The following is a 23504-nucleotide window of genomic DNA, read 5'->3' on the forward strand; positions in this document are numbered from 1 at the left end:
ATATATCGCTTGCTTTTCTGGCAATTGTGAAGATGTGCCTGTTCACAGGAACTTCAGAAACTGGAATTCTGATAGGATTTTTTGTGTGTAGTACTTCAAGGACACAATGATTTAATTATTTATTGAATTGTGTAAAAAGATTTTTTTCTATCTCTAAAGAGAAAAGTATGAATATATGTAAATAGTGAGGATGCAGTCATTTGCAGAATCAAGTGATATGGTTGACAGGCTTTAAAAAAATGTGTAGAACATAAAAGACCTGGAAATACGCATCTTTTTGTAGGACCTTACTTATCTTGTACTTTGTTCTTTTTTTTAGTTAACATATAACTATGTCTTGTCATTATTATATCAAGGATAAATATTGTCCCTGTGTATGATAGTGGCAGTAGATCTTACTTTGTTTTCACACACCCTTGGATTAAATTAAATCTGGCTTTGTGTACACTTCAAACATTTTCTGCCAGACACAGTATGTCCTATCTTAGCTGAGTTGGACGTTGTATATTGTAAATCTGTGCAGTTGAAATAGTGCTTTTAAATATGTGTTATAATGATTTAATGAGACATAAATTTGAAGATCAAAACTATTTAAATTTGAAGGTTGTGCAGAGGAAAAGGCCTGGGAGAACAAAAATCTTTTTCTGAGTTCATACATGATATTCTAGGATGGAAACTCCAGCTTTGTACCAGTAGAGGCAGATTTATTCTGTACACTGGGAAAAAAAACCCAGCTTGAATAAAAAGAACAGACTGATAAAGCTTGTGCTTCGTCTTATAAAAGCAAATAAATATATGTATATGATATTGTATTATGTATATATGTATTCTTGAGTATAGCTAAAGGACAACTTCCCATGAAATAAGGCATTCCTTTAGAATTGCTGTAGATTTTCATAATTTTTTTTCAACATTCCTATTGTAACCTACATCAAAAGGGCAGCTATGGTTCTTGTGTCTGGCTATACATATGCATTATAAAAAAGTGAGTCTACTGTAATTACCAGTTTGCAGAGCGAATTCCTGCAGGGTTTGTACTCTCCCCATTAGTAAAAGAGATAAGTTGAAATGTATTAAAATTTCACTGTACAACTGGGAGTTTTTGTTCACAGTAAATGTGGTAATGTTTCTTCAGTGCTTGACTGTTTGTGTTTAAATTTAGGCAGTGTGCCCAACAGGGACAAAATTATAGGATAAAGCTATGTATAAAAGAAAATCCCTCTGAGAAAACCAATAACATTCCCCCACCCCCCCCACCCCAGTTATATATATATATAATCATGATCCTTTCTGGCTAAGGGAAAACATTATATCTGTTTCACACTTACTGGAATTCTCTCTCACACACATAAAATGAAGGGATAGAGTATACAAACCTTTGTGCAAAAATTCCATGGCTTTGTTTTGAGGAAGTGTTGAAGAAGCAAAATCTAAAAGATACATGAATAAAGAAATAGATGTTTGGTGAATAACCTTATGTAATGAAGAGGAAAATGTTCACCTGTTAACCTGGCATTTTGGGGGGAAAGGAAAAAAAAAAAAAGTTGTGTGGTGTGCTTGTTCTAACTTGCTTACAGTATTAGTTTTGTGGCTGATAGGAGTCAGAGTTGGCCACTGAATAAGCAGTGCAGGATTGAGTCTCTAACTGATTTAAATAGGAAGTTATTGCTTTACATTATAACTTAAAAACATGGTACATGGTACTGACTGTTGATCTTGATGTGACAGAAAATATTACTTTCTTTTTAGAAAATACCCAAACTTTTCTAATAAATTTTGATTCATTGCACTTACTTTCAAAACAATAAAATCTTTCATTATAACTTCCTCATGTAATTTCTATAGAACTCATTTGCATCTTTACTGGCTAAAACGCAGTGCAGTCTAAATCCATTGATTTTTTTTGCCAAAATGAAAGCCCATAATTTAGAATCCAGAAAGCAGTGACATCTGAGAAGCTAAAGAAAAGCCTGAAAAGTGAAGTCTTCCTGAAGAGCAGCGTAGACAATAAGCATTGTGTTTGTGGTATTTTTGAAGGAGAATTTCTGAATAAATGAACAGTCTGTCCCCACCTTTCTTATAAGCCCCCTTTTAAGTACTGGAAGGCCACAGTAAGCTCTCCCCCTTCTCCAGGCTGAACAATCTCAGCTCTCAGCCTTATCTTCATAGGAGAGATGCTTCATCCCTTTGATCATTTTTGTAGCCCTCCTCTGGACTTGCTCCAGAGCTGGACACACTGCTCCAGGTGGGGTCTCACAAGAACAGGTTAAATTATTGGTCCAGGGTGGGCAGGGCAGTAAAACTCTTGGAAGCAACTTGCCTCCTGTGCTCTCTAAAGAACCAGCTGTGCCTGCTTGAGGTGAGGAGCTTGGTGGAGCTTAGCAATGTTAATCTCTAGAAGAGTCATGGGTGGAGGAGGTATGTGAGGCTTTTTGCAGGTGCGTCCATCTGCATTGTTGGATACCTGTGCAACACCGGCCATTGCCTTGGCAAAGTGCATGGCTGAACTCCAGTGACTGACAGTGTTGGTTGCATAACATGAATCTGTTTTTCATTTATAAGAATAAATGTCTGCGTTTTCTAACACACTTTCAGGCACAGGGAATCTCATTCTTAAATCAAGCGTATGTTTTTCTTCAAATTTTAAGCAAAGAAGCACTAATCAGTCTTAATTTTTTTGGTGCAAATAACTGTGCTTTTGATGACCAGAAACCTCGGGCTAGTTTCATATGCTATAGAAACACAGGGTGACAATGTACCTGCAGTCATTGTAGAATATCCTGTTGGCAGCACAGTGAGTGGAGCGTGTAGAATCAGGATGAACATGGCCTACAGAAAGTTCGTGGAAAATAACAAAGCTCTTCTGTATTGTATTTGTTTCTCTAGAAAAGTCTAGGTAGCATTCCTTGACCACAGGTTTCCACTTTTGGAAGTATCTAAGGTAAAAGTGAAGAGTGACTCCTAACTTAAATGCAGTATTACAAATGACATTTTATTCTTTTTCCTTCTTTTCTTATTCCCCATTCATCAGCTCTTTTTCAAGAAGAGTTGAAAATGTTTTTCTAAAATACTTGAAAGCTAGGTTGTCCTTACTCCACGAAAAGCTGTTTTATGCTATTAAGAGATTTCTCTCCTGTTAGCATCCTTCCCTCCATATTGTATTAGCAACTGTTTTCTTGAATGCCACAGAGAAATATAACAATATTAGTACCTTTCCAATTGTGTTACTGAAAATAAATACAAGTAAGAAACAACACTAATACAGTGTGATGTGAAATTGCTAATAAAGTACTGCAGTGCAGTGAACAACTCAGAAGATACTTGGGTATCTCTGAACGGGAAACCTCATTGCATTGCATGGATGGTCAAGACCATTCAAATGCAAATATATCCCCCCTCACTATTTTTTGTTTTGGGCAATGCATTATTAGTCTATAGGTACTGAACTTAAAAATGGTCATTTATCAGTTAAGGTTATTTTCTCTAGGTGATTCCTGTGTTTAAAATTATTCCTTGACCAACAGCAAACCAACCTAAAGTTGTGTAATTAAAAAATATCTGTTAAAACTTTTGTCCCAAAAGAAGAAACAGTAATGCTTCATGCTTCTGCCTTACTTTCTGTTCTCGTACTCCACCGTGTTCTGTGAGCAGTTCATTAGTCTTATCTGAAAGTGATATGTAATATCATTACCCATTTTTTATAGATCGGGCAGTTAGAAATTGAGTGGTTAAGTAAGTAACTAGTGCCACAGTTGAGGCATTGGCCTCTTTCTGTCCAGTGTTTTGGCTGCAGAATTACCCATATAAAAATTTTAGGTGAGTTTAAATATTGTAATTTTTGTAGCAGAATTACAAGATGGAGACATCAGGTCTCTGCAGAGACAGAAATACTTCTGCACATATACTCTTCATTCTGTAGAAAGAATAGCAAGCACTTCAACCCAAATTTTCCTTTTTTCTTAGAAGTGAAAATATTCTTTAGAAATTAACTTAGGAAGTTATTTCTGTCTATTCTTTCCTAATTTTATTGGAGGTTTTTTTTTTACATTTTCTGGGTGAGTTTTCTTGGGAAGGAGTTTTTTCTTTTGAAATGAAGTTTACAATCTCATGCATGCACTGTGATTTTTCTGTAATCCAAACTAGTACAGGTTCAGCAATTAAACATTCTGAAGCACAGAGTGAAGCTATAGACAACTGCAAAGGAGCGAGGTGGCTTGCGCAGGCAGGGACTGTACCATTCTTGTTCTTGAAAAACAACAAAATTTTCTTGTTTTTTTTTCATGCTCACAGGCTGAAATGATTAGTGAAGTGTACCCAAGCTCTGACTCAGTGATTGCCTTATAACATTGTAGGCGCAATTATCTCCCAACAATGAATTATGAATCTGTTTGGTGGCCCACAATATCTGTAGTTGTTTTTCTGTCTTGTCAAATGTGTGAGCAGTTCAATAAGGACACAAGCTTGTGGTCTCAAATATAAAAGGCTGTCCTAAAGTCTAGCCCAGAGTGAAACACTGCAGATTTTTTATTGTCCACATCCAAGCTTTGGTGATCTTCTCATTTAGGTATGGCTATCTATAAATTACAAAAAATTCCTGTCCTGGTTTTGGCTGCAGTAGAGTTACCCTACTTCACAGTAGCTGGTATTGGGCTATATTTTGGATTTGTGCTGAAAACAGTGTTGACGATGCAGAGATGTTGTCGTTACTGCTGAGCAGGGCTTACCCAGTGCCCAGGCCTTTTCTGCTCTTCATTTCACTTTGCCAGCAAGGAGCTGGGGATGCACAAGGAGCTGTAGAGGGGACACAGCTGGGACAGGAGCTGTAGAGGGGACACAGCTGGGACAGCTGGCCCCAACTGACCAAAGGGACATTCCATACCATATGATGTTATGACATAATGCTCAGCAATAAAAGCTGGGGGAAAAAGAAGGAAGGGTGGGACATTTGGAGTGCTGATGTTCATCTTCCCAAGTCACCATTAACACGATGGATACCAGCTTTCCGGGAGATGGCTGAGCACCTGCCTGCCAATGGAAAGTAGTGAATGAATTCCTTGTTTTGCTTTGCTTGCATGCACGGCTTTTGCTTTCCTTGTTTGAATGTCTTTATCTCAACCTGTGAGTCTTCTTACTTTTACCCTTCTGTTTCTCTCACCCATCCCATCAGGCAGGAGTGAGTGAGTGGCTGTGTGGGGCTTAATTGCTGGTGGGGGTTAAACCACAATCCTTATAATACCAAGTTTACTATAGGCAGGTCACATTGTGCATTTCTTAAATGTCCATATGCAAATGGACCTCCTTTTGGTATTAATTTAAAACACACTCTGTTGTACTGCTGATCTGCTAGCTATTAAAAATAGTATAATTTCACTGGGATCTCCTCACCATTTACACAGCAGAATTTTTGCTGTGGTCTTTAAAGAAATACTTAATTGACCAGAGAGAAAAAAAAAGTATTTGGATTCCTGAAGAAGTAAGGAAGCGGCAGATTTTCTAAAAGCTGCTTGCAGAGCATATAATATGCACTCTGGAAAAGAAAGAAAAAAAAAAACCAACCTAAAACTGTAGTATGGTACAAACCTGTGCAGAGTAATAGTGTCAATTTATATAGACAGTTTTTATCTTCTTCGCTTTATAACCAAGAAAAAGTAAGTAAAACTTAATGACAGAGGAGACCTGCTGGAACACTTGCAGGACTTTAGCTGTTGTCTGCTGCTTCATTTCTTTTTTGTCATGAGTCAACATACAGCAACAGAACAGTGGATCTCTGTTTCTCATCAACCTTTTGCTTGTTAACTTCATTTTGATGTGCCATCATGTCTTCAGACCAACTACTGTATGGCTTTAAAGTATTATCCCAATGACAGTGTTTTTTACTTTCAATGAAATATGAGTTCAAAATTAGGTATTGGTTATAATATAGAATTAAAACTAACAATGGAGAGAAAAGTTTGTATTTAACGCGTTGGGTTTGGGTTTTTCTTGAAGTTGAGAGATAAGCTGCATAAAGTGCTTTTTGCTTTTACTTTTCCAGTGCTTCCCATAATTTCACACAAGTATTTCATTTATTGACATACACCACCAGAACTATTTATTGTTTTTAAAATCATAAACAAGATAAGTTATTGTCAATTAAATATGGAAAGGTCTTCCCCTTATTACTAAAAAGCACAGAACTTGTGAATTACCACATTATAAGAAATCTAAATTTTAAGTATAAATGTGTGTTTATATTCCCTGGCATTCTTACTAATACGTTTGTGCAGAGTGCATACTCACACAGAGTAATGCAGCTGTAAGGAGCTGCATGTATGCACCAGTTTGCTGGTTTGGACTTTCACTAAAAAGATTTCATGAACACTGGACCGAATCATCATCAAGCCTCATGCTCCTGTGGTTGATAACAGTGGATTTAGATTGTGTGAGCTCTGTGGGTAACGTGTGTGATAGATGCTTTAGACAGGTGGAACTTCTGTGCAAAGTGAGTGTATCTGACTCTTACGTACTCAGGTTCACAGTGATCCCCTATATCATAGGTAGATTGATAGGAGACATTTCTTAAATGTCTTTTTTTGTATGTGAGAAAGATGGGACAAGGACATTAAGAGCAAGTCTCTGTTAACACTGCCCACTGCACAGAAGGATGTAGCTGGGACTTCAGGAAGAAGCTGTTTCACCACACAGGACTCTTGGAGCCTTGTCACAAGTTAAATTAAGAATTTTTGTTAGATTTACTATTAAAACTCAGAATAAAGGAAGATGCAAAATCTGTCTCCCCAGAATGTTGAATTATTTTAAACTGCCTCCATCTTTTGCAGTTGCCCGTAAGAACTCCAGAGGAGGAATGATACCTCTTCTATAGGTGTTCTCCTCATCGCCCGTACTGTGATCCCTTTCATGATAGGTTATTACTTCTTATCTCTTGGAAGCTCTGCAAAACAGCTAGACATTGATTTTCCATTATGGCTATAGGCTGTTCCTGTTAATATGTGAATAATGTTTACTTGTTAGATATAATTAAGTCACCCAAACTATGTTAAATTAATATCCTTGGTCTAGAGGAAAGCCATAGAAGTCAGGTCTAACATCTTTCAATGTTAGTCATACAAACATGTATAGGTGTATTAGACCACATGCTTTAGTACTAGACAAAGTTCCCTTCTTTCTGCATTACACTTTATAGGAAGATCTCAAGGAAATCAGCAAGATTCTTCTGAATGTTTCAGTGTCAGTTATAACCCCATTCATTTATTCTTGTATGTGTGTGTTTTCTTTTTAAACCTTAATAGCATTACTTCAGGATTTAAAGAATCAGTTGTGTAACCTGTTTTAAATGATTCTACTGAAATCCAGTCAGTTTCCTCCGCAAGTCCTTAAGGGCCACTAATTTTGGTAGAAATGCAAGGAACGTCGTGTTAGAAACTCAGTGGAAGGGATGTATAAAAATGTCTGAGAACTCCTCTGTTATCTGCAGACCATTGACACGGTGGAACATAATGACACTTTTAACCGTTTCACTGCTTACTTGAGGACCTTAACCTGCAAGTTGTCATCCAAACACGTTTGCCTATCAGCTGGTGCAGGGGGGAGCCTGTTACTTGCAGATTTTAGTGTTTTTCTCACTGTGCAAGGTCACTGGTTTCTTTTTCTTTCCTTCTGTTTTCTTTCTATCTTTCTCAGAGGAGTTTCTGAGTAAAACCTTAGGAAAAATTTCTGTTTCTTTCTGTACAAAATAGTGTAGTACACAGAGACCTATTATGTAAATTTTTAGCAGTATATTGTGAAGGCAGAATTACAGGAGCATTTTCTGGCAAAAGTTTAGCATTGCTACACCTTTGGTTTTTTATATCTACTTTTTAACAGATTTGAACAATGGCTACAATATTTAGCTGCTGCAAACTTACCCAGGATCTCTGTATTATCCCTACTCCCCTCCCCACCCTTTCAAACTGAGCAGTGACAGATGTCCAACCACAGTTACACCGATCCACACTTCTACCTACAAGCACACCAGCTACTGTGCATTTATCTTCCCTGTACCTTTAACGTCCTGCCACCGAGGAATGGAGAGGCTGCATTACAGCTTTGGATTCTTAAGTGAATCACTGCCATTCTGGATCATTCCCAAGACTGTTCCACAAACTGTCAGTGAATTGTATGTCTAAGTGAAGTAGTATTGAAAACCAGAAGAAAGATACGGTTAATAATTCAGATACATATCCTTGCAAGGCTCAGTATGTATGTCGGTTGCATTGTGAAGGTCTTTAAAGACAATGCTTTCTTTCATGTTAATGAATGTTTATATTCCATCCATATATATAGGAATACACACTACTTGTGGCATCTTGAATCTTCTCTCCACCAAGTTATGTTGGTTTCATGTTGGATGTTAGTGATCTGAGGTAGTTACCATGATTCTGGACTAAGTAAAGTGAAAAATAATCTTTGAAATAATGACTAAATTCTGCTTGTGATTTTCAATAGCCTCCATCACTGCTGAGTGACTCACAATTTATGTTGTATATATTGTGACAAGACAACAACACTTTACTATCGTTGTATGTAGTTACTGTTTAAGGAATGTAGGCATCGGGCTAATATAGTAATTTGCCCAAGATCGTGCCAATGTGAAGAAGCATATGAGTTTTTCCAGTCCCAAATGGGCATCCTGCAGCTTGAGGGGTCATTCTCAACACTCAGAAATACGGGAGTCTTGGTGATGGGATGGAAAACAACAAAAACCAGATTACAACCTGGCATCAACACACCTTTTGCAGAAGTGGCCAGGTAAGGCCAGGCTGAATGTTTTGGCCATGCTACTTGGAGTTGGTCAGGCCAATCCGTATTAGTTTATAAAAATGCATAGCTCTTTTTGAAGACCTTTCAGATTTAGTTATTTGATGGTCAAGCTGACATTTTCACGTTTCTGAAAAGATTGTGTAATTTGGGGGGGGGGGGGGGGCTATGTATTAAGGATAGAAATCTTACTAACTAGTTAATCTCCTTCAACTCTTTACACTACCAAGACACTCTTTAACTCAGGGAAGAGGAAAGAAACATGAAACCTCAAAACTTCCCCCCCCCCCCCCCCATCTTATAATTTATAATGGCTAAATGGATCATTTTTGAATGTGTGTAATAAAACTCACTCTCAGGCTGAAACATTGTATTTCAGGTTCAAGCTGAATCCAATTTTTACAGGCAACCTGTTAACCTCTAGGCCAAAAATAGGTAGGGTTCTAATGGAAATGCTGATGAGCCTTAATAAAGCAACTCTGCCAGATGACACAGTTTGATCTAGTATGTGTACATACACTATATTACTCCTATTATACATACTGTAAGTGACACGTGAACAAGACAAAATAACATCAAATACAATAAGTGTGTGTCACATTGGTACAGAAATTTTAAAAAGGTGGTGAACGTGAGAAAACCTTTTATGGTAAAATAAGAATACCATTTTTGTAAGTCCTTCTTCTTGCAGTACAATTAATTACTGAGTTCATTAATTAATGAACATATTAGAGAAGGAACACCATTACTGACCAGTGGAGACCTGATATATTACTGAGTCAATAAACTATTGAACATGAAACAGGACCTTTCAGGAGAATTTTTTTCTCATAACCCACAAACACATATATTATTCTTGCACAGTCAGCACTTCTTTTGGTACCCTTATATTTCATATTACTAATTCTTTTAATCACACATACATACAGCAGTGTTTTATAACCTAGCTAATGAGTAATTGGACAGGTGACATTGGGACTGAGGCCCTGAAGTGTCAGGCATAATAAAGCAGGGTATTTCTTTTCCCCACTAGGTTTTTGATTGTAAAAGATAGTAAAAGAGCAGACAGGATAGGAGGGAGAAAGGACTGTTGTGCCAGAAATATGTCAGAGAAATACAGATTTTAAGTGGATCCCTGAACTATGCATGGCTTTAAATTGCTGTCTGATGCAGATAAATAAGTAAAGAGATAAAGCATTTAAAATAACTCTGAACCTTTTTCATTGTCAGCAACCAAGGAGTTTAGCTTGGCCAAGCTAGAGTTGGGTGTGATTTTCTTTAAGTCAATATAGTTAAGGTAATTTTTTTTTTCTGGTAGGGAAGGGTGAGGAGTGGGAGAGAGTCTGAGGCTGTGTCTGTCTGTGTGTCTGTGTCTCTCTCTGTGTCTGTGTGCCTGTGTGTTAGCTGTTTGGAAAAGGCAAGAGCCTTCGTAATGCTTCAGTATCTCAGTGGCCATAGGTAACAAGCACCCTTCCCCCACCTTAGCCCCCAAGTAATCATTGATTGCATCTAAATCTATAGAGATATCTTTTCCTGGCAGCTCTGGTAGTTACAGTAGATTGTTAATCTGTGAATGATCAGAATAAGACTCTCTGTCTCAGAAATCTTCATGCAAATTACATCTAAATGCATGCCATAAATTTATTAGTAGCAGTTTGAAGTGCACAGGTCATCTTCTACACTATTTAAAAACATATGTCTGTTACACATTAAAGAGAGTCTCATTCAATTTATATTCACTTTTCTAGGGATGTAGATAGCCCCTGTCAAAGTAAACCTGTGTAATTTCTGAAATAATTTTAAAAAGGGGGATGAGCTATTAATAAGATGTATTATTTAAGCAAATTTTAGATTGCTGCACGGGACTGGAGTTTTAGCATTGCTGCTTTGAAATAGTTTCATCTTTTACATGTTTGCAAATAGGGAGAGCTAAGAGGTAGAGGGCTATGCCTAGATGTTGGAGAAAGTGATGGGTGCAAAGGAAACTTACAGGATGTTTTGTGAACCAGTGCTATTCTTGCACCTTGATCACTTTATCCTATTTTGGGAACACATCAAATACATGATTCCTTTTTGTAGTGGAGCTATATCTTACGTGATCCCCAAAAAGAAAATGAGAATAACCTTTGGATATAATGGGGGAAGGGTAAAGAGATCTGTAGTTTTTCTTTTTGCATGTTTTTTGTTTCCTCATTTTACTCTTGGTTTTAATCAAGCTGATATGCTGCTATGATAAAACATCACTAGTAACTTTTTCCTTCAGGCAGTTGATGCAAAACAAAAAAAATTGTGGAACACCTACAGAATCCTCATCCTGCCACTTTTTTTTTTTTTTTTTATCCCCTCTCCTAAAGGAAATAGAACAATTCTTTTAAAGACTTTAGGAATGTATTCATCTCCGTGGGACAACAGATTATGTTATTATTGAATAAGCATTTTGGTTGTCATTGCTCAGGGATACTGCTGTATGTTTTTGAAAGAAAAGTAATCTCTACTTAAAAGAATGAGCAATGCTTTGAATGTTAGAAGGCTGGTTTTTGCTGTACAGTTAATACCCTTCTAGCCTTCACAACAAATTTGTACAAGAAGGAAGAAAAACATTAATATTTGTTTTTTGTTTCTTTTTCCAGGCCATCCGCTGTACACTGGTAAATTGCACATGTGAATGTTTTCAGCCAGGGAAGATTAACCTGAGAACCTGTGATCAGTGTAAACATGGCTGGGTGGCACATGGTAAGAAATGTCAGTTCTGGGCTTGTCTTCTCTATTCTGTCCATCTTTCACAGTATTTTTAAATAATAAAAGCTGAAGTGATATAGACAGTAGTGATATCTATTTGTACATGCATGTGCGTGCACTCTAGGTTTGTGCATGTGTGTGTATGCACATGCTTTTATTTCAGAAATTTCTAGGGTAAAAAAGCAAGAGTCTATTATTCTGGCAATAGCATCAAGGGCCACTGGAGTTCAACAGCTTGTGTACAGCTCAAAAAAATATTCTAGTCTCTAGAAAATGCAGAAAGTTTATAGTATGGTTGCACAGCAGAACTTGTATTGCAAAGGAGTGTCAGCCAGTAAGTCACTGAGCTGAATGGAAATGCAAAAGTATCAATGTCATACTGTCGGGGCTTGGATGTCAGAATGAAATGATTGTATCCTACATGACTCAACAAAAGTGTGCATATACAATCTGTGAGTTGAACTTCTCTTCCCATGTTTAAGTAGCTAAAGAAAGAAATAAGGGATTAGAATGCCCAGATCCTATATAAAGGCATCAAAATACACTTAAGACCTTTCATTTTACTTATCCTTTACTGGTTTTTGTGTTTGGTGGTTGGTTGTTTTTTACTTGACAATATTGTTAAGCTATGCATGAGAGAGAAAGAAGGAGCTGTATATGTAACTGAAAGCAAAAAAGGAGGATTCCTAAAATGGTTTAATGAAAAGAAAAAAAGGAGGGTGGGTCAGTGGGTTAGGAAAAAGACAAAGATTAGTATGTTTGCAGAAGAATTTAGTGTTGGAGATTTCTTCCCATGAACTAGGCTGTTGGCACAGTCTTCACACACACACCCCCCCCCCCCCCCCCCCCCAGATATTCAGGGGGTTATATTCTATAAATTCTGTTATATTTTGATGAGGCCTGGGGTGGAAGCTTAGTACTTCCCTCCTAAGATGCACTTGATCTCTATTTATTTAGTTCATGTCTGCGTGTATTTGTGCCTGAGTATGCTGACATCTGGCAAGTGTGAATGCTTCAACAAATTCAACAGTGCAGACTGCCAGAGGAGGTTTTCAAACATTCACATACATGCAAAGGAAAGCAGGAATGCAGGTACCATGCAGTCCTCTGTCACTGCATAGTAATATATAGCCTGCCTAGAAATACGCTAACAATGCCAATCTGGTAGCTGGTTGCAGATTTATTATATACTAGATTCTCTAGGGACACAACTTATTTTTGCTCCTCTTATTTCCCAGAAAGATATCTTCAGTCACAGTATAACCAGACTCACATTTCTTGGAAGGATCGCTAAATCTCACAAAATTTGTATACTTCAGGCATGCTTCAGACTTCCTGTAGAATCAGCATCTGAGGTTTTTGCTGATCCACAGGTAGGGAAGACTTACCTAGCTATTTTCCAGGTTGAGGAATAGAAATTTGGAGTGTAGCACTTAGATTCTGGCATATGGGCATCCTGCATTTTCTTTTTAACAGGTACATCTTAGAAAAGTGTAATCAGATTTCCTGATAAATTCTTCCCTGTGAGATGGTTGAATTCGAAATCAGAATATATGGAAATAATCTGAGAGTACCACAGAATGTATAATAGAAATGTCTCTGTTTTACAAATCCAGAAAGCTGAAAAGTGAATGTGAGGTTAGGGTTACACCACCTGCTCCCATACCTCAGTGCTTAACATTCCAAATAGAAAACTTAATACAGCTATATATTATTAGAAAGTGTTTGTTTTACTACTGCACCAAGCAAAGAATGCTCTGATTTATTTTTTTTTTATTTTTTTAGTACACTTTGTGTACATTCATCTGGCGTATTTACATTTTATGGCAAAGCAAGACAAGTCAGATATGTGTTTCATATACATACTTAAAGCATAGCCTTATAAATTACTTCCTGGAGACTATGATGCATCTGCTTCAATTCTTGATCTTAGATGTGTTCCAGGATTTTGACGGCAGCATTCAGGAGACAGATCAATTCATTGCACTATAGCACCTGGATTTCAAAATGACTGAATCAGGTTGCTGTTCAGAAGTGATTTTCTTTAAACCGTTACCACGGTACTTTTAGAAATTGTTCCTTGAATGCAAATAGTATTTTCTGCTGCTTTAATTAAAGGGTTTCCTTCTGATTTTTATTAATGAATTTCAACTCAGCTACTTGACACATGATGTAGTGCTTTACTGAATGTAATTATCAAAGAATAGGTGTTTCCAACAGGAAGTACAGTGCTTACTCAGTTCTGATAACCTAGAATCATAATTAACTGAACAGATCAAAAATAGCTTAGAACTGCAGTCTTCTCATGCTGTATTTGACTAATCTGTACAGAGTTAATTCATGTTAATAACAGCCATTTAAAATGTTTGAATTCTTGGAGTGAGGAGGAAAGGGCATTCAGCCACCACAGTATTACTGCATTTAGCAAATGCTGGCCTATTTTCTGATTTTTCTGCTTCCATTACTTCTCATTTTTTTCTCTGCTCTCCTAAAATGGGCTGCACACATTGCTTGGAAGGAAAGGTTTCCTACAAGTTCAGTTTCTTCTGTCTGGAGTTGCCAAAGTAGGATTGTCAATATATGAACAGATTCATCAGAGAAGTTCTTCTGTGGCAAGATAATGCTTCTGTTGGCAAAAGTGCAGCTTATCAAGTTTTGACCCTGCACCCCTGTGCTGCAGTGGTAGTCCTGCCATCAGTGTTTTTAAGGCTGAAGCCAAAAGCTGTGTAGACCATACTAGTGCTCTCTAGTACTGCTGTGCATAATGGAGAATGGGTTATTGCTGGTGTGAATCTCTGGCTATTTTAAGGGATTTGGATAACTAGACTGTTTCGATTTGTTTGCAGCTGAAGTCTGGCTTTTATATTGTCAGCTTTGGTGGGAATTTATTTTTTAAAACAAAAATAAATGGTTTAAATTGGATAAGCCATTTCCTAGGCCTCAAGCATGCAATCAGATAGCAGTTAGATGTTTTTCCTTCTATTTTTTTTTTATGGTTAAGATACTTTGTATAGTCCATATGGTGAAAAATACAATCTTATTAAAATCTTAATAGTCTAATTTTTAAAGGAGAATTATGACATTTTGTGGCTTTTAAATAAAATAGGAGAAAGATGACTACACAAAATTAAGAATTCCTTGAGTTCTTGAATTGGTTTCTTCTGCTATTTTTGTTGTCTTAAAAGTAACATACTATACTATGAAGATAGTAATGACATTTTACTAGCTTTAGCACAAAAATCGCTTACTCAAACTTTATTAGAAATATTTGCCACCCACTTCCCCTAAGAGAAGTATCTTAGCCCATGAGGAAAGAAATAAAGCAAGTCTGCAGTAAAAAGATTATTTCATTGACTGCATTTTGCTTTGTATGCTTGTCATTCATGTCAGAATAACAACTACCATACTGCTAGCAGAAATGCTCCTATTATACCTAGTCCAACAGAGCAAAAGACCCAATGCAGTATCAATGGGAAATACAGCCTACCCTCTCTCATAACTGTTTTGCTATAAAAAGTCGTGCCAAGGTGATGTATGTCATAGTGGACTAAAGCTAGTATTTATGACATTCATTTTATTTATTTTAGTTTCAGTATCTCAGACTTTGCGGAGATTTTAAAAATGCACAGTATAATAATAGGACTAAGTTTGAAGTCATTGTCACCATGTTTCAAAGAGAGTCAGAAAATCAAAAATACTAGTTCTCTGTCTTGCCCTCAATCTGATCACTGGTAAAGCTCTATCAGACAACAGCATCTTTTCCAGATGTTTTTGGTATACCACGTGCATTCTTAGACTAGCTGAATTTCACACTGTCCTATCTACTGTAGGAAATTAAGTATCCTGTGAACATTTTTGCTGTGTTCCTTCTTTTTTTTCTCTCAGAGGAAGCTGATTCCTCTAGTGGTCTTTGATGTCTTTTCATCTGCATCATGCCAATCAGTGCAGCTCAGGGCTGAGATATTTATTCACAGAGACTTTAGTACCTCTCTGATGTACAGTGAGGCCACATACAGCCCCATCTCCAGTCCAAGACTTAGCTAGGCTTTTTCTCTAGTAACTTTGAGATTAAGTTCCTTTCAGTTTTAATGAAAACAACATTAACTAGTAGATTTTGGCACATAGGGCAAACCCATTTTTCTTTTCCAGTTTAAAAGCTGTCATCCAGTAAGTACTCATGCTCAAAGACATGCCATGTGGGTTACAGTTTCACCTTACGAAGGAATTTTTCTTCTGCCAGTATTTATACAATGCATGTACTAGCTTGCTATGAAACTAACAATGAAAACAACAACCTCCACTAGAAAATGGAGAATTCTCCATCATGAAGTCAGATGCATGATATGACTGTGACTTCTCCATTCAGAATGGTTCAGTTTTCTGAATTTCTATATGGTAGTTCATGAAATCTTCAGGTAAAAGAATCATGCAGTGAGAACAAAAGGAAGATAGGTGTAAACAAATAAAGAAAAGAAACAGAAGGTGCTGTGGAAATTTTAGAAATTGCATCTTTCCCTTACCCTGGATTTGCTGGAAGGGCTTGGTCCAGGAAGAAGGTTTGAATTTTAAATGTGAGCTGCACAGGAATGAGGGGAAGGAAGAGGAGTGCTATGTTGAAATAAAATCAGCAGGGTTCCTATATTTGTCTCAGTCCAAAGCTATTAAGTGAAAGAAATTCAGGTTTGCAAAGTCAAAGATAATTTCTAACAAAATAAAACAAAACAACAGAAAATGAAAACATGTCACAGATCTCAGTGTTTCTCTAAAAGCTGGCAGAACTGCCATGTTGTTTTTTACTTTAAAACAGAGATAGCAGAGAATAAATACTAAAAACTGAGAGAAGAAATTTAATCCTATTGTTATAGGTTACTATAATAATAGTAAAAAAACCCAAATTAATTAGTTTATTTTTGTATTGTTCCTTAGGATATAAAAAATAGAATTTTAGCATACTGAGCATACCTGTTTCCTTTTATTCAGTTTATTTAATTCTTTAAAATGCTTTCAAATTACTTGAGAACGTCATAGATTTGATTCTTTTTTTAGTTACATAGAGATTTTTAGCAAAGTAATTATCTACAATTCATTGATAACAAGGCTAGTTCTTCATGACTTTTAAAGTAAAACTGTTTTTACATTTAGTCTGGCTTTTCTTGTTTTTTACTGACAAAGTATTTTTAATCCATCTATTGTAACTTCATTTTGACCCTGAAGGCTAAGGCATATTTTCATTACTCAGTTGCTTCCAGGAGCCTTGCCTGATTAACATTCATTGCTGGTAAACATTTTTTTAAGCCTCCCCTTATGCCTATTCCATTCCTTTTTGCTTCCCTTCAGCAGCAATTCCCAAAGTGGCCAATGCAGCACAGCGAGGATGCACTATGTTATCTTGTGGGTACTCTAACCCAGTATTTCGGTTTAAAGCCTGCCACACTGGTAGGAATGATGTGATGTACTGTTTGCTTTGTGTTACTGTGAGATCATCGTTAATGCAAGTCAAGCTGAGGTAAAAGCAAATGAGAATATCCAAGTATTAGGGCATCCAAGACAAATAATACTGGTTTAAAGGTTTATAAGACACAAGTGACAGAAAGGAAATAATGCTTAGTTGCCCCGAGATCAAATAAAAAGCCTTCCTTTTCCATCCTTGTATTCAGATGGTACATACATTACCATATGGTCAAGGGTTTAGTCCTCATGCAAATTTGACATCCTCAGGTGCTAAGTAAGGTTTTCCCTGGGGATAAACCACAGGCTCTAATTTACATATGTTCACACTCACACCTCCTTGGATTTCCCTGGGGGTCCATTCAGATTAAATTTCTATTTTTTCCTTCCTGGCCACCCCCAGGACATTTTAAGGCAATCAGGAAGAGGTTAGACCGTTCTCCCTGTCCCCAGCTTTAGTGGCTCACAGCCCTGGGTTTGAATATGCCAGTGTCCTTGGATGTGGTCAGGTGAGATTATCCCTGACCAGACATTAAGGAGTCAGCTAAGGGCTGCTCCAGTGCCTGGTAAGCCCTAAACAGACTGTGACCCTTTCTGAAGTGCCCTTTTCTGCTGTGCTGGGCTATATTAACATCTCAGTGAAGCCTTTTCTCAATGTGAACGTTTTACTGCCTGAAAAAAATTCTGATTTACTAATTGCACTTCATACTCTTACAGAACTGGGATTAATACCACCAGATACTCATTGGCAACTCTGAAATACATCTAAGGCCACTTTTATAGCTATGATCTCCCTTGACTAACTATAAAATGCCCAGAGAGGTTTAGAATAAAGGTATTTCAAAAGCGGACGATGTTGTTTGGTGCCCATCATTACTGAATTTACATTTTACAGAGAAGGCATCGTCCCATGTAGACCACTCAATACCATAGGATAAAATCTTAGGAAATGTCTTCGAAAATTATGTCTTACCCTCTCTTTTTAAGGAGACAATCCAGTAAGGAAAAAAATAGACTTGCTATGTGCAAAAGCAATAAAACCAATGATTTTTTAATTAGCACTTGGAATTCTTCTTCCCAGACATAGTAGAGGCTGGTTTTTTGTAAGGTAGTAGTGAAACTACTTGATCTTGCCCCCTTAAGTGTGGTGCTAAGAAGTTCACTACAAGGCAAAGCTTCAGGCAGGAGCAAAACTGTGCTTGCTTCTTGATTCCCAGATGAGCAGGATAAATTCTGTGGGACCTGAGAGTGCAAATTACCAACGTGTTTCTGGAGCAGCAATGATGGACTTCTGCAACATTCATCCACAATTCTCCAGGCTGTTTAGGTGACAGTACCTGCTTACTTGTCTCTTTTAACACCTATGCTGCTGCACATAAATTGCTGTGATGTGCTAACCACTTTATCATTTTATTACACTTTATTACATCATAAATTTTTATATCTTCTTAACGATCCTACAAGAAGCTTAATTGTTTATAGGAACATCTTAATTAACTAGAGTTCACTAGGTTAAGCAGAACACAAATTGAAAGAGCTCTAAATGAAACAAACCCTACCGCTCCATTCCATATAGCTTCGTAAGGTTAAACCGGGATTTGACTGCAAGAATAAAAAAATCATACTGCTTTCAGATGTTACAAAGTAATGCTAATACCATGGGTAGATTTACCTCTGCTTTCTGTTTTGCAAATGTGAAATTCAATGGAAAAACTTAACTTTTTTTCTTTCTCTCTCTCTTTTTTTTTTTTTTTTATACCTACTAGGAAGAATAGGAAGAATTTAAATTTGAGCTGTAGCATTATGAGGAAACTTGCCCCAGATTAATTTAGCAGACAATAGTGCTACTTTATTATACCATTTCCATCTGGATTTTAGAAATAGAAAAGATAATACAAGAAATGTATAACATGAGTCTCAAAGACATCTCTAATTATATTCTAATTGATTACAGTCATTTTTTCTGAAGTATATTTAACAAGAGCTTTGTGAAATGGTCACAGTACATGAACTGGGGTTGGAAAAATTGATCTTTATGAATGGTACAACTAGCTGTATGAACCAGTCTTCCCAGGGTCTGAACATCTTCAGCTGTCAACAGCTCTAAGTCAGCAGGCTTTCCTGGGAAAAGTGAGTTGATTTAGCAAATGTGGGAGAGCATTTCATAGTCTTGAACCAGAGTTATACCCCAGACTGAAACTTGCCTTTGTGAGATGCCTCTACAATGCAGTACTCCATCCAAACAGAATGATGTTAACAGGTGAGCAGTGCCTGCTGTATTTTCATTAGTTTTCAAAGCTGCATAAAAGATAGGATGCCTAGAGAAGTGGTGGAATTTCCCCCACTATAAATATCAAAGACTCAGCTTCACAGGGCCAGAGATAACCTAATCTGAGGTCCTGCTTTCAGTAGAAGGCTGCATCAGTCTACAGAAATCCCTTCCAACCTGTGAAACTGTGGATCACAGTGAAATTCAAGGTGCATTTGGATTAAGATGGAAATCCTCCAGATCCAGACCACAATTCAGGACTCCCAAATGTGCTTCTGTCTCACTCTGTATAATATGTCAACCAGATGGTATTAGGACCATTAAGACACATATTAACTCCTATCTCACCGTTATTAAGGGAGAAAATATTTTTGAGAAGGTGTTAATGGCTGATAGGAAGGAGGCATGTGGCTTTGGAGACAAGAGATAGGGAAGACTGAGGATGAATGACTAGGTAATAGAAAAAGATACGTTAATTTAGTGGCTTCCACTATAACTTTTATGTTTCAGCAATGACACCATCTATCTCTGTTTCAAGGAGCGGCAAAAGTGGAGCTGCCTAGCAAAGAAGTCTGAGCCAGCAGTCAAGCGCAACTCCAGCACTAGCCGTGCATGTACCATGGGCACAGTTCCTTGAGGTCTGATCGGGGCAGACAGAACCAGGTGCTAGTAACTGGGTCCGTTGACAACCTCAGGCATGACAAGGGAATGAGCCAGGTCAGGGGTCCATCCAGGGGCTCCAATCAAGAACAAAAGAAGTGGGGGCCAGAGACAGAGCTGAGGACCAGGCTGTAACATGGGTCTGAGGGTCATCTGGAAGACAGGACTACAGACGGGCACACCTACAATGTACCTTAGATAGGGAATGAAGCTCCAGGCCTGAGCTTCAGTAGGGACTGAGATGGACTGGCATGGACTGAGAATGTAGGGGAGGGGTCTCTGGAGAAGGTGGTCAGTGCAGTGAAGACCAGTCGGTGAACTCAGGCTCATGACACTAGGGACTGATCAATAGCTGCTGTCTTTAGCAAAGGTGACAGATGATGGCAACACACACAAAAGCAGCTGTGTGTTCAGATGCTCACATACATGATTGATATAATGTCTGTCTCCATCAGGGCTGAAGTCATCCCTTACTTAGGCACAAATGCACCCACTGACAGAGGAGGACTGCAAGGCCCAAATCCCACAGAAAAGAGGCTCTGTCTCATCTTCATACCATGGTCCCCATAGTCAGGTGGATTCATTAATGCAGCATGTCCATGCAGGAAGTGTGTAGTAGCCCAGATGTTTTCCTGAGAAGTAGGAACGAAGTTCCTTTACAGCTTGTCCCTTTGAACACTTTAGTTATCAACAAGGAGGAGGAAGAAAAAACCTGTTTGTTTGTTTGTTTGTTTGTTTATTTATTTATGAGGTCAGTTCTGAATTAAACACATGCTCATGAGGTACCACTACCCAAAGTCAGGTCTAACCTTCTTTTTTAGGAGAAAGCCTTTTGGGGTTTTTTTTTGTTCTTTTTTTTAATCTGCAATCATGTTTTCTACTATCGAAGTAAAAGGGGTTTTTTTGTATAGAAAGAAAAAATAAAAGAAAGCACCTGTTTGGCTTGCAGGAATTGGCCAGGAAGGCTGTTTTCCTGACAGGCCAAAAGCGACCAGCACAGGGCCCCTTTAAAAAGAAAAGTCAGGATATTTTTTTCCCCCTATTTCATGTGAGCATTGGCAGAAACTCTGACAAGCAGTTCTTCATATTTTATTATGTTCTTGTCTGGCAGAATCTCTGTCAGGCAAAAACCTTGTCAGCGGAAAACCTGTCGTAGGATCAGAGGAGACAAAAACAGGTGTCACAGAGGCAGTCAAAACTGAAGGAAAAAAAAGATTAGACTAAAGAGAGAAAGGCAGACAATTACATTAATGCCATTGCTTTTATCTTATAGATGCGTGTTATTATCTCAGGGTGCTGAGTGCGCAATTGCCTCAAAGAAAAGTAGACAGGAGACAAGGGGAAACTTGATAGTTATTAACTGAAGAGGCAGTGTGTCAAAGCTGGATGGGGTTCAAAGTTTTGCAAAGGGATAAAAAAAATTGCAGACAGCAAGCAACGTCTGTGAACAAACTGTGGTTCTGCTTTCGGCTACATGAACCTAGTAACAATCTAAATGTTTCAACTTGGAGTAAGATCATAGACAGAAAAATTAATGAAAGTTTTCATTCAGACTTTTTTTAATAACATTTATTTTGTGTACATGCAACTGAAGTGCTGGGGGTTTTTTTTGATCTGTTATAAAAATGTTGTTAAGAGCATGAGGCATGGTGAGGCATGAAGACATTTATCAGTTTAGTTGCTGTGTTGTTTGGGGTTGAAACACCTATTATCAACACATGTTTAATTTTAAAATGCTATTAAGAATCCTTTTACTAAGTGTGAACATCTGTACATGCAAGCTGTAAATTAGAAGATCACATATGTGTCCCTCTGTCAGAGACTAAATGCATTTGGCAAATGGTTTCCATTATTATCTTTTAAGTACAGTAAAAAGCACAAGGAAAAGTTGGTTTCGCCTGTGAATCAGAATATGCTTTACTTACTTGCCTTCTATAATCTTTTGAAATCTACAACGTCTTAGAGAACATTTCTATCTGGATTAAATTGTGAAAGGGGTGAAGACAGAACTGAAATGGAGATCACCAAAGGATCCCATGTTGTAGCTGGAACTTATACCCAGACCGCTTCAGGATGTTCACCCACCCATATAAATGTTAATGTCCCATGCTCTCTGCCCTTGTTCCAGGGATGAATGGAGTAATTTCCTACACCATAAAAATATTTGAGCCATTCAGTGGACACTGGCAAGTTTTCTTGTCCTTAGTCATCTTCTAAGCATAATATTTTTGAGGAGCAATTTTTTCCACCTACAAAATGGCACCATGTTACAGGTGGTAATAAATCTCCATCCTGAGGAAGGCTAGCTTAGACCACCTCTTATGACTGCAGTAGTTTGTCTGTCCCTGCAGCATTTTAGTCATTCATAAGCTACTTTCTATTCTTGAAAGGATTTGTTACTTCTTTTTCTGTCGTTAATGGAAAAAAAAGAAAATCTTGAACTCCAAAAATGTGAAGCTGTGTATATTCACTACTACAATCAACAGCAAACTACAGCGCTCCACATTGCCATTAATAATACTGTATCTGCTTTACCATACTTGACAGGCAGTTGTTGCAGAAGTGTTATGGAATCCTTTTAAGTTGGTATTTTATATTTGATCTGTCTGCCAATTTCAGTTTTTCTTGCAGCAGAAAGTGGCCTTGTTATTTAGATTTAAAAAAAAATACCTCTGGAAAGCTCTTTGTTGTTTTTGTTATTGTTTGGACACAGACTACCTTCCCCCCCCCCTCCATTTTCCTGTTGATCCTTGAACAAACCTAAAAGGTGATGACATTTATAAAATTCTATATTGTCACGTGTCTGTGTGTGTATGTACTCCAACTGTATACCTTTTTGGTAAGTTAGAGAACCGGCTAGAGAGCATGCAAGAAAATCTGGAGTGGGACTATTTCAGAGCCCAAATGTAAAACTGAAATGGAAAGAGTTCCATAACGACCTGTATATTCCCACCTATGGACTTCTTTGTGGTGTTCTGAGATACACAGCCAGGCAAATCAGCTGAGAGAAAGGGTTTCACTAGACCTTTTCATCCCTCTCTATGATACCTAAATACTTATCTAGGACCAGGAAATTGGCAAGAGGTATGTGTTTTTACAAACCCGATTACATTGAAAACTAAGATATTTTAAATTCTTTTATATTCAGTAAAGGCAAAATGTCATGCTTTCATTGTAACTATTAAAAAAAAAATGAGACCTCTAAAATACAAAATTAATCACTGCATACTTCTATTTCTTTTGCTCAACAAAAATGGAATGCTTTTCTTTAAAAAAGAAGCATGGCTTTTGCTTTGGTTTACCTTGCCTACTGCACATTGGGAATGAAGGGGTCTAAGGTCCGTGGGACCCATGAAATGGCCACAGTATAGATGAAATGAAAGATTTTCTTTCTGCTTCTATCTTTGCTAATTTCAGAGTTAGATAAGAAAACCAGTGCTGAAAATTTCCTAATTCATGTACTAATTATCCAATCAGTCATTTTGGGTGTTGAAGACAATCTTCTTTAACGTCTTCTACTTCTTTGTCATCCTTTTTTGCCCCCCTTTTACAAAAGTTAAAATTCCTGAAAGAAGTACTTGAAATTTAGAAT

The 23504-nt window shown here is 37.5% G+C and overlaps 1 protein-coding gene across 1 annotated transcript in view; it reads left to right on the forward strand.

Moving 5' to 3' along the window:
- The window catches only part of BNC2 (basonuclin 2), a 232683-nt gene that overhangs the window by 106442 nt on the left and 102737 nt on the right, over positions 1-23504 (forward strand). Inside the window, exon 2 of the mRNA XM_005241621.3 lies at positions 11427-11529. Coding sequence (XP_005241678.2) covers positions 11427-11529 — 103 coding nt within the window. The remainder of the gene's footprint in view (positions 1-11426; positions 11530-23504) is intronic.

Source organism: Falco peregrinus, chromosome Z (genome assembly GCF_023634155.1).
Source record: "Falco peregrinus isolate bFalPer1 chromosome Z, bFalPer1.pri, whole genome shotgun sequence".
NCBI classification, from domain to species: Eukaryota; Metazoa; Chordata; class Aves; order Falconiformes; family Falconidae; genus Falco; species Falco peregrinus.